The sequence below is a fragment of the Schistocerca gregaria genome, chromosome X (genome assembly GCF_023897955.1).
Source record: "Schistocerca gregaria isolate iqSchGreg1 chromosome X, iqSchGreg1.2, whole genome shotgun sequence".
NCBI lineage: Eukaryota > Metazoa > Arthropoda > Insecta > Orthoptera > Acrididae > Schistocerca > Schistocerca gregaria.
Window position 1 is genome coordinate 543,117,901 of NC_064931.1, and position 12,932 is coordinate 543,130,832.

The 12,932-nt window shown below is 39.6% G+C and overlaps 1 protein-coding gene across 5 annotated transcripts in view; it reads left to right on the forward strand.

The window, feature by feature from the left end:
- The window catches only part of LOC126298466 (rho GTPase-activating protein 100F-like), a 737,196-nt gene that overhangs the window by 618,914 nt on the left and 105,350 nt on the right, over positions 1–12,932 (forward strand). For all 5 annotated transcript variants that reach the window (XM_049989795.1, XM_049989799.1, XM_049989796.1 and 2 more), the window contains one exon: positions 11,770–11,889. In XM_049989795.1, coding sequence (XP_049845752.1) covers positions 11,770–11,889 — 120 coding nt within the window. The remainder of the gene's footprint in view (positions 1–11,769; positions 11,890–12,932) is intronic.

The following is a 12,932-nucleotide window of genomic DNA, read 5'->3' on the forward strand; positions in this document are numbered from 1 at the left end:
GGGCTCCTAACTCGGACACATAGTAGGACAACACTACAGTTGGTACGAATTCGTTGACACACTTGCAAACCATGTCATTATGGTTCTGTATTTGTGCTTTTATTTCATCTGTCTCATTTGCACACTAACAGTGCCATACTGTAACAGACACTGTAAGCTCATGGCTTGGCTATGTAACCTAACTGCACTGCATTTCTGCCTGCACTGTAATTTCATGGTGTTGCGGTTGGCTGTGCTTCTCAATTACAGATGGCAGTCACCACAATCTGATTTAAAGTTACCATCATTTTACATAATCATTTAGAATTTCATATAGTGGCTAAAGCAATTTTGCTTCATGCCCTTCCTGAGAAAAAGTTGAGAACAGTGCAAATGTTTGTGTGCACAGCCATCTTTTCTTATTTAATTCTTTACAGATTAAGTGTTTAGCTGATAGTTTTACATACTGTCTCCCTCTTTGCTGATGATCAACTCCTGAACCTCACACATCTCCTATCCCCAACAGCTTAACAACCATAAATCTACCATATTTGTGTTGCTTGACCTAGAGAAAGCATACAACCACGTAGGGCATTCCAGTCTGACTTTCAAATTCCAGACTTACACTCTTGCGATCAATAATGTCCATCTCATTACATACTTCCTCTTCAATCACCCATCATGTGTCATTGTTAACAACACCTCTTCCTGTACCTCCCACCCCACTGCCAGAGTGCCCCAAGTTTCCATTCTCTCCCCACTCCCTTACTTCTTATACATTGCTAATATGCCCAAACCACTTCCTCCCATCCACCTTCTTCAGTATGCTGATGAATTGAATTGAACTGGATGAAATCAATTTTCTCACCCTCCATCCTACCAGAAATCCTAGCAGTTCCTCCAAATCCACATCTGTCAGTTTACCTCCTGGTGCAACCAATTTCTCCCACCAAAATACTGACAGTAATTGTAGGATGCAGTACCCACACCTTCTGTCTACATGATTTCTATCTCACCATTTACGACCGTGCCATCCAGCTAAGTAACACATTAAAATACCTTGGACTAACCTTTGGTCATCAGTTTATGCAGAACCCTCAGCTGCTAACCATCCAACAGAAAGCCCACTATAGATTAAAACTTCTAAAACTACTAACTCACTGAACATCTGGACGACACCACTCCACAGCCCTTCACATGTACAAGTCCCTGATGTGCCCCATCCTTTGCTATGCAAATATTAGATGGATCTGCAGCTCTCCTAAATTCTGTAAGTCCCTCCAGATCCTTGAACGCCATGCTCTCTTCCTTGCTTTCCACATGCACTTACTTTACTCCACATGGATACCTTACCAACTCATCAAATTCCCACCTCTCCTTGCTCACAGGGAACACCTCTGAATAACCTACACCATCCATACTGTGTTCCCTCTCCTTTCCAATCCTAGTGTGCTGTCATGCCTGTACCTACACATACCATCAACCCTTCACCTGCACACCCTCCGAAAGAGATTTCAACTGTCACCCTATTCCAGACCAGAAACTCTGCCCTCCACCTGACATATTCCCGACCTATCAACTCTGAACCCATCCTATCCTATCCCACCCCCACGGTTCCTTCCTCATCTCACCCTACCACACCTCATCCTCTTCCCCTTCCCTGCCACCCCCACCCCCTCTTACTCTCCAATCTACAGCTCCAAATACCAGTTTTCCCTGTCTACTTGTCCCCCACAGCCATCTGTCTTGTCACCACCTCTTCCCAGTTTGCCATCCTCATCACCAGTACTCCGCTATCTTCCTTCTTATCCACACTTCTTTTCATCTAAAATACACTGTCGCAGTGCAGTCTTTTACCAGTTGTAGTGGAAGTGCACATTGCACCATTTTTAGTAGCCAGTGTATCTTCTGTTGTGTTCAGTGTTTTTCCAGTATTTATTCAAGTGTTAAGTGTTCAAGTATTTCTCCAGTATTTTTAACTGTGTTGTCTGTCCACATTTTATCATGTTTCTATACAATTCATGAAGAGAGCATTATATATTTTATATTTCTCCCATTAATGTCACATTTTCAATTATTTTAAATTCATAGTACTTGTGTCTCCTTTTTTTGTTTTTGGCATCTAAGTTAATGTTAAGTTCTACTCACTGAAGAGTGAGTTATTTATACTGCTACTTAAATGGAGATGCTAGCTAAGCCTTTGGCTTGCACTGTTGTATCTGACACTGAACAACACCTGTGAAATGTCCTCAATATGTTGCATTTGTAAGTCATGTTCAGAACTGTGTTCTGTGTAATTGTTAGTGTATTATGTCAGAGCTTGGTGCATTTGAATGTGGGCAGATTGTTGGTACTCATATGGTGGGAGCTTCTGTAACTAATGGAGCCAATGTGTTTGGTATTTCAAGAGACACCATATTGAAGATTTATACACTCCTGGAAATTGAAATAAGAACACCGTGAGTTCATTGTCCCAGGAAGGGGAAACTTTATTGACACATTCCTGGCGTCAGATACATCACATGATCACACTGACAGAACCACAGGCACATAGACACAGGCAACAGAGCATGCACAATGTCGGCACCAGTACAGTGTATATCCACCTTTCGCAGCAATGCAGGCTGCTATTCTCCCATGGAGACAATCGTAGAGATGCTGGATGTAGTCCTGTGGAACGGCTTGCCATGCCATTTCCACCTGGCGCCTCAGTTGGACCAGCATTCGTGCTGGACGTGCAGACCGCGTGAGACGACGCTTCATCCAGTCCCAAACATGCTCAATGGGGGACAGATCCGGAGACCTTGCTGGCCAGGGTAGTTGACTTACACCTTCTAGAGCACGTTGGGTGGCACGGGATACATGCGGACGTGCATTGTCCTGTTGGAACAGCAAGTTCCCTTGCTGGTCTAGGAATGGTAGAACGATGGGTTCGATGACGGTTTGGATGTACCGTGCACTATTCAGTGTCCCCTCCCCACACGATGATGCCGGGTGTTGGCCCTGTGTGCCTCGGTCGTATGCAGTCCTGATTGTGGCGCTCACCTGCACGGCGCCAAACACGCATATGACCATCATTGGCACCAAGGCAGAAGCGACTCTCATCGCTGAAGACGACACGTCTCCATTCGTCCCTCCATTCACGCCTGTCGCGACACCACTGGAGTCGGGCTGCACGATGTTGGGGCGTGAGCGGAAGACGGCCTAACGGTGTGCAGGACCGTAGCCCAGCTTCATGGAGACGGTTGCGAATGGTCCTCGCCGATACCCCAGGAGCAACAGTGTCCCTAATTTGCTGGGAAGTGGCGGTGCGGTCCCCTACGGCACTGCGTAGGATCCTACGGTCTTGGCGTGCATCCGTGCGTCGCTGCGGTCCGGTCCCAGGTCGATGGGCACGTGCACCTTCCGCCGACCACTGGCGACAACATCGATGTACTGTGGAGACCTCACGCCCCACGTGTTGAGCAATTTGGCGGTACGTCCACCCGGCCTCCCGCATGCCCACTATACGCCCTCGCTCAAAGTTCGTCAACTGCACATACGGTTCACGTCCACGCTGTCGCGGCATGCTACCAGTGTTAAAGACTGCGATGGAGCTCCGTATGCCACGGCTGACACTGACGGCGGCGGTGCACAAATGCTGCGCAGCTAGCGCCATTCGACGGCCAACATCGCGGTTCCTGGTGTGTCCGCTGTGCCGTGCGTGTGATCATTGCTTGTACAGCCCTCTCGCAGTGTCCGGAGCGAGTATGGTGGGTCTGACACACCGGTGTCAATGTGTTCTTTTTTCCATTTCCAGGAGTGTATTTCATACAAAGAAAACAGAAAAACATCATCCACTAAGTCACAATGTTGATGAAAGTCTGTGGTCACTAAAGAGGACTGTTACAAAAAATAAGAGGATGAGAGCTGGAGAATTTACTGCTGAACTGAATTCTGAAATTGCAAACCCTGTCAGCTCCAAAACAACATGAAGGGAGCTTCATAGGCTGGGAAATGCAGGGTGAGCTGGAATGCAAAATCCATTCAACAGCGATGCAGCATAGTGCAGAAGCCTTAAAACCTGGGCTATGGAGCAAAGGAAGAATATCATTTGGTCGGAAAAGTCTTATTTTACTCCATTTCCATCAACTGACTGAGTTTTCATCCCAAGAATGAAATGTGGTGGGATTCAGTGATGATTTGGGCAACCATATTGTTCTAGTATTCCATGAGCTCCATGGTTACTCTGCAAGGTAACATTATTGCCAAGAGTTATGTGGCAATTTTGGCTAATCAGGTACATCTTATGGTATATGATTGTTCCCCAAAAGTGATTCTGTGTTACAAGATGACAGGATCCCTATTCACACAGCTTCCATCACCCAGGACTGGTTGTGTGGGTATGAGGATGAATTGTCACATCTGCCCTGGTCACCACAGTCATCAGATACAAATATTTTTGGGCCTTTATGGTCTACTTTCAAGAGAAGGTTGCATGATTGCTGTCCACTTCCATCATCATTATTTGAACTTGCCACTATTTTCAGGAAGAATTATACAAGATTCCCTTGAAAATTTTAGTGAATCTGTATTTATCCATACCAAGTTGACTGGAAGCTGTTTTAAATGCCAACAGGTTTCCCACACTGTATTATACATGGTAATATGTTGTGTTTTTGGTGTATTCATATTTTTGACCACCCTCTAAAACATTGGATCCATCTAGGATCCCATATAGTATTTTACATACCTTCTCAACAAAGTTAAACAGACCTCTCTCCCTTCTTATATGATATTTCATCAGCTGGTGTACCAGTCACTGTGACTGTGTGACTTTCTGTGTGTGTCATGTACTTGTTTGTGTAACAGGTGACACTCTATTAATTCTATATTCAGTTCTTTCAGTGATTCTCTACTCTGCTAATTTTCCAGGATTCTGAAAGCATTTGGTTATATAATCTAAATTTGCATATGCTACAATATTCCAGTTAGTATTGTAAGTTTCAGCTTCCAATAGATTATTATAATACAGTCCTGAAGACTTATGTATTTTAGTTTCTTCAAAATTCATTGTTATTTATGCCACATTGGAGCTTGCATGTAGCACTGTTGTTACTAGTAGTAGTGATGTTCTTCCTGCATGTGCCATACCTCAAATTAAAATTATTGTTAAAATATGTTTGCATGTACCTTGATTACTTTGTTTCTTTTAATATTTGTTACTACATTCAGAGTATCTTTGTTTAGTACTTCATGTGGCCCTTGACACTGTGAATCCAGATTTCTATATCTGCCACATGTTATGTCTCATCGAAGAGCAGTACTTTGTCACCCATCTTAAATTCCTTTGAATTCTGTTTTGTATCATATTGTTCTTTACTGGTTTCCGTATTCTTTACTCTCAACTCTTGAGCTATTCGGCATGTTTCGTGCATTCCTACTCTTCATCTATTTATATGTGTTTCATAATCTTAAATTACCTGGGTCGACTCTTGTTGCAGTATTCCTGGTGTATGTGCTTTTCTTTTATACAGTAATTGCAATGGTGTGTACTCTCTCCTGCCATGTGGTGTGATATTAAACACATAAATTGGATGTGGTATCCACTTATCCCAAGGACTTTTATCCACAGTTACAAAATGTAATGCTTCAATCTGCACCAGTGTTTATATGACTTTATTCTCTTGAGAATCCTATACATTTCTTGGCGTCTCCCAGTGGAGTATCATACATCTCTCTTAATATGTTCTCCTTCTCTTGCAGATTAATTTCCTTTTTGCTGTCCGTTTTCCTTTCTACTTGTGCTTGTTATACACTCATGGGATTACTCACCCTGCTTGCTTTTGCTACAAACTCTCCTCTGTTGTTGCATCATTATTTTTGCAGACTATCTGTTTCTCATCTCTTTGTTCCTGTTCTCTGAGCATTATTCTACTAAGAGCATCTGCATTGCCATTCAGATCTGCTTAGTTAGTAGATTACCTCATAATCATACTTTTCACGATTCAGTCTCCACTTCAGGAGTCTCAAACTTGGCTCATTTATGTTGAAGATTCATATTGACAGTTTATTGCCTGTTACCACTGCATTATTAAAGCCAACAATACCTTTTCTGTGATATTATAGTTTCATTCCACCTTGTTCATCAAAGTGTATGCTATGACTGCATTTCCTCACCAGCTCCATAGCCTTTTGACAAAACTTCCCAAAACTTCATTACTTGCATGTATCATTGCTATGAATATCTTTTCAAAGTCCAGATACTGAAGTAGTGGTGGATTAAGAAAATTTCTCCTTCAGTTTCTTGGAAGTATTATTTTTCTTTCATGTTATTCACATTCCGCTCGTTTCTTTATCATTTTGCTAAATTTAGCAATAAATCTTTGGTAGTATCCAGTTAAGCCTAAAAACCATTTTAGTTATTTATTGTTCTTGGCTGAGAGAAGAGTTTTACCTTTTCCACCTTTGCCATGTACGGTGTAATTTCCTTGTCTGTAATGCAGTGGCCAAATCACTTCTTTCCATAAGAATGTATTTTTCCACTTGCAGCTTTAGAATTACACTCTTACAGCATATGGAGGATTTCACAGAGCTCCTCCTTATGCTCCTGCTGGTTCCTTCCATATTACACTGTACCACCTAGAAAAGCGAAACAATAAGCCCTTGTAAATCTGCCACAAGCATGCTCATCAGCCACTGGAATTATCCAGGGCCTCATTTCATTTGCTCATACTCATAATGGTGGTAGTTTCAACAGAACACAATTTTTCTCTGTCCTTACAATCCACCAATATTTGATGCTATGGTTGCATCAAGAAGTACTTTGTCTGCCTCAGTTGGTCCAAGTTGTCAGAGATATTCAGATGCAGAAATGCATCACTTACAGTAATATCATTTAATGGCCTGTAGTACATTATGACTCCCCAATTATGTTTGTCACTTGTGTCTTTTATCGAACCAACAATAATGGTTCAGTCCATGCACTCTAGCTTTTGACAGTTGTGTGCTCTTTCAGCATTTTCTTGATTTGTTCTTTTAAGGCCTATTTAAGTGCTTTTGGATTCTTATATACTCTACTATTCACTACCTTCCCTGCATGATCCAGTGGTGTTGGTATCCTATTCTTCACTGCAGATGTATGTGACAGTTAGTCACCTGGTAGATGGAATAAAGCCTCATATTCTGAGCAAACCTATTGCATGCTTTCCTTCCACATTTAGGTGATCAATTCTCAACTGCTTCTGTAAAGCACTAACATGACCTTCTGTTCTCTATTTCTTCCCTTGTTGCCTTTTGTTTTGTGTATGTTCACCAGCCAGTCTAATTCATCCATCACTAATGTGATATTCCTCAACTGAATACTGTCCTTCATCAAATTCATTGCTGTCACTATACACCTGCCATTTCACACTCTGTTGCTGCATCCCATGTACAGGCTCCTGTTTTGAGATAACAATTTCTTTGCCATTCACTATGTCACAGCAAATTACCATCCACTTTTAACAACATTATATTTCCCTACTTTCCCATTGAACTCCTGATCAATTTCAAAACCATAATCTTTTGTTTCTCTTCTACTATTAACTATTCTTACCACTTTTCCCACATAATTAATCTAACTTAACCTTATCCTGTGTTAGAAACTCTGTACCGACCAACGCATTTTAAGGAATTTCTAACCCTGACCCATAAACATGAAAATTATATGTGCAATATGTGGCACCTTTCACATTTAGGTGTACTTTCACTGTAAAAATTGTACTTACCGCTTTGCTGGTGGGGCCATTCAGCCAAAGCCTTTCTGCTTCATTTACTCTAGCTGTACACTAACAGGAATACTCATTTTCTTTAGTAGGCATAACTGCACTCATGTTTTATCAATAACACAATTTATTTCTTAATTCTACACAGCTCAACACTAATACATCATTTTGTGGCTCAGTCTATTACATAATTTGTGGGCTTATTTAATGCAACAATGGCATGACTTTGTGTCATTGTCACCTCTTGGTTTTCCTGAATTTTCCCAGTTCTACTTGGCACTGGCACTTTGCACTTTCTCTGTGCATGTGATGCACCTTCACAGCTATCTCTGATGTTTTGCCCTGTATTCATACATTTAAAGAGCATTACATTTTTTGCTCTTGTACACAGTCCACATTTACTTGGCAGATTACATTGAGGGCATTTCCATGAACTTAATCTGTTGGTCTTCCTACAGTTCCCTTTGAATGTGTTAGAATCTACAGCCATTACTTCCATTCACTACACTCAGCACTCCCCTCAGACGTGCTCTGCTAGCCACCCTGCCAACAGCTTCTCTGCAGTCCCTTTGCATTTCATCAACCCTTTATGCCCACATTTCATCTGGTTTCCCTGGCACTTACCCAGCTTGAAATTTCTTACATGGATAGTAGTCAATAGTTCTCTTGTTAGAGGAGTCCTCTTCAAGTACCTGTTTCCTTCATCCCAAGTACCTGTCCTTTACTGCAGTTGTAACCTTGATCTCACTTCTTCAGTGATTCTTCCTTTTAAAAATTTTAGTAAAATTTTGTTTTCATCTGGTTTCACTAGTTCAAATGCAGAAGCAATATTTTTGATAAATTCCCTCAGGTCCCAGTTATTACCATCAAAATATTTTTGTTTAATACACAAAGTTTCCATGGCACTTATTCTACCACTACCTGAAGAGCTTACTTTAATAGTTGGAGCCATTTTGACCAGATCAAATAACCTAGACAAATTATTTTAAAAAGTTACACTTTTAATTTACCTTGTTGCTGTGTCACATTGGGAAAAGTCACGTTCAATCGCATTGCTACATGTTGTGATGCATCTGCCACTGTACTTCTTGGACTGAATCAACCATGTCACTTGCAATGTGGCAGCTGCTGTAGCTCTCAGATTCACTGTTACTGGTTGCTGTTGCTGCAAAGTTTTGACACCCAGTATCTCAACCTGGGATGTCTGGCTGTCTCCAGTGATGCTCACCACTTGCTGTTCTTGGTGCAGCTTGCAATCAGCATAGTGCTCTGCTTGATCAGGAGGCATTTCGGGTTCCTACTCAGAATGGTGCCTATGTGCATCTATTTTTGTTGCAATTACTGGCTGCTGTTGTCCTATCCTCCCTCACTTGAGAAAGTTGTGAGTTGCAACAACTTCCTAACTTATTATGTCACATTCTGAGCATGATTTTTGCAAGGGATTCCAGTGACAAGGTTTCATGCTAAAAGAAACTCAGGCAATTGACTGAAGTGATTCAAATTCCCTGAGGTGTACATTGGTGATTGAGAGATGAGAAGGAGAACTAAGCAACTCAGAAGATACAAGTGATTTCTAAGTTTATTATGAAGTTCAAATAATAAAGTGACTTTCATAGAAGAGGTGCCTCCACACTAAAACCAAGTTCTTTACATAGAATCTGTTAGCACTTAGCACTGTTCCATATGATTACAGGAATTCTTGCATAAATCTCAGATCAACAGAGCCTTGTAACTATCGAACTCCAGCCTGTAACTATGATTCGTACTGTCTAATATCTGACTTATGCCAACATCTTCTCACCAACTTCTCTCTCTCTGGGTGCTAGGCTTGTAAGTTTCATTTTGCTTTCCCTTTGACCCTGCCTGTCCATGACATGGTGTAATTCAAGGGGCTTCACACCAAGTTATTGTCTAACTTGGTTAATTCTTCATGACAAATCTTTCTGAAGCTGAATGGAGGGGATAGAAATCCATTCCCCATATTGCTGCAGGATATGTGCTAAACCTTTCTCTGGGTTTTCATGAAATAGTTTAGTCCCCACCATAAGCCTCTCTTTCCTTCTCTCTTACAACATTTTCTCTCTGTTTCAGCTATTGATCTTTTATTGCCTAAAGACCTTTCTTCATTAATTCAGCCATCTTATATCCTTTACTGTCTCAGGCCTTCGCTTCATTAATTCTGTCACCTTATTTATCCTTTACTATCTAAGGACATCGCCTCATAGATTCTGTCACCTCATTCCTCCTTTTTATCATCTAAGGGCTTTGCCTCATAAATCTTGTCAAATAACCTATTTTTACAGGCCTCCCACATTGCAATCCTCTGGCCATACAAATGTGGGCTTTTTCTCCCACACTAAAGTTCTGTCTTTACTATCAACATCATTTACAGGACTTGTGTTTTAGCTACAGAAACGAGACATTTTTGTATACTGGAATTATCTTGGATGGTTTGAATATACCAGGGAAAGTGCCTGCTTGAAGTGAGAGGTCACATAAGTGTATAAGTGGTTCACCTAGTTTTAAAGCACTCTTCTTTAAGGTTGTTGCAGAGACATCATCAATACATCCAGAGTTGAAGATTTTTAATCCTTTTTATTGCTTTTGATACTTCATGATGTATGACAGTACTGACGTACATTGACCTTCTACGTGTCCTTATTATATATATTTTATGTTTGTGTTTTATTTTATCATGTTATTTGGAACACTTATGAAAAAGTTGTTAAATGTGTTAGATACTTCTAAGGGCTGTTACTTTTGTATTTTGTTGTGATAATGGTATATTTTTACATGATGCTCTGCTTTCGCCAGTCTTTTTTTAACAACACTCCACATGGCCTTCACTATATTTGTTGAAAAATTTTAATAATTTTGTTACCTTCCCATCGATATGCAACAAAATGGTAGGAATACAAACTTACGCCATTTAATTCAGTTCTTTGCACCACTTGCCTTTTGTAGCATCAATTTTGTGATATGGTATTGGACTAGATAGGCTGGCTTCAAACTAAATTACGTAGATCAAGGAAAAGGCACAAAAATAATTATAACTAAAAAAATATAATTTATATATTAAAAACAAAGATTCCAAGACTTACCAAGCGGGAAAGCGCCGGTAGATAGGCACAATAAATAAAACACACAAACACACACACAGAATTTCTAGCTTTCGCAACCGACGGTTGCTTCTTCAGGAAAGAGGGAAGGAGAAGGAAAGACGAAAGGATGTGGGTTTCAAAGGAGAGGGTAAGGACTCATTCCAATCCTGGGAGCGGAAAGACTTATCTTAGGGGGAAAAAAGGAAAAAAAGGATAGGTGTACACTCACACACACACACACACACACACACACACACACACACATCCATCCACACATTTCAAAATGTCTGCTTGTGTCTGTGTATGTGCGGATGGATATGTGTACGTGTGCGAGTGTACACCTGTCATTTTTTCCTTTTTTTGTTGATTTAGAATATCCCACTTTTATGTGACACTACCCTTAACGGCCCTATAAATATTCACAATAAAATTAATGTGAAAGTTTCTATACACTACTACAGAACAAAGAAAATTATGGCACAATGGTTAGTACCAAAGAAATAAAGAGGAATGTATTAAATAATATTCACTACAAACATATCATGAATGTTCAGAAAAGAGGGAGAATGCAAAAAGAGTAACGCCAACTCAGTCATTTGATAATCATCAGCTTATTTTTCCTCATTTGCAAGTAATTATTGATAAATCATTCCATTAATTATCACATTAAACTTTATTTAATTCCCTTCTTTAAATTAAAAAAGAAAACTTTAATTTATACAATGAGACTTGTCTACATGGCACTACATATAAAGAGTACAGTTTAACGCAGTCCTAAAATATGAAGTGCTGTAGTAACAAAAAAATATAACATTTAGTAGAATCTGCAAAAATATTAATCTTAAATATGTAACCAGAATGAGTTGTGTAATTAATCATTTATGAGTAATTACCTGCTTTTTTTCCTTGCCTTCAATTCATTTTCCATTCCTTTTGCAATACAGGCTTGTACAGATTATGTGGTTCAGCTAGTAAGAAGAGGATACTCAGAGAAGCATTTGAACGCAATGCTAGAACAGTAGATCTGTCACCTGACAATGTTCCTGATATTAATGTCATTACAGGTAAGAAGTTACTTTTATAAATAGTCAATTAGAAGTTTTTATTTATTATTTTATTTTTATTTTATGGATACACAAGCACTACATAAATGTCTCATAAGCAAATTGTATACTATTAATGGATATAGTGCCCTTTAAGAAACCTCACCTCTGGAAAACAGTTTTGTTGTAGCTTCTCTACTACTGTTTTGTATTATCTCTTTTTATAGGGTGCAGTTTTACAAATGTTTAAAAGTTATTCAGTATTCTACAAACATGTTTTCAATTCCTGTTTGAATAAGCAAATGACATAATAAGTCAACAGCTACTAACTCTCATGGTGTTCTAGATAATGTAGAATGCACTATGGGAACTATTAAAGCTCTAACCCTCCTGTCTTTTATCGATAGTCACTAATCTTTCTCACATCTTCCTGCATAAGTTTTTTAACATCACTGTTTTCCATAATTTTGCAATTATTTATCTGGGTTCATAAGTCCTGTAACTTCTGTGTAAACAATCAGTTCCTTGTCAGCATGTTACTGAAGGAAGCATAATTTCCACTCTTGGGTACCCAAAATTTTATTCCTTACTAATAAGCCTTTTCAAACAGTTTTGTATTAACTAGCCATTGGAAAATCAATAGACTTGTAAAATTACTTAATTTTTCTAATATTTTCATCTTAATTTTGTTTCCTTTGCCTTCACTGCCATATTGTCATGTTGTAACCACAATTGAGTCCAAATATGAAAACTGGGTCATTAGTGAATTACGACAATAGTGCTGAAAGAATATTTATTGTAGACACCAATCTGCAGACATAATAGATCTCACTCCTGGATGGAGACTATTGCTATTTATATAAATATTGAATATTCCATAATACACAAACAATAAATTCTGAGAACATTCCAGCAGTGATACACACTAAATAAAAAATAATTACTGGTGGTTGTGTTTGAACTGGCAACCTCCAGCAAATGAACCAGCAATGTTAAAGGCTATGCCATGCTGCATGCAGCACAACTCAGAGCATTGCTTCTTCTCCTGGAGAAATGATAACTTG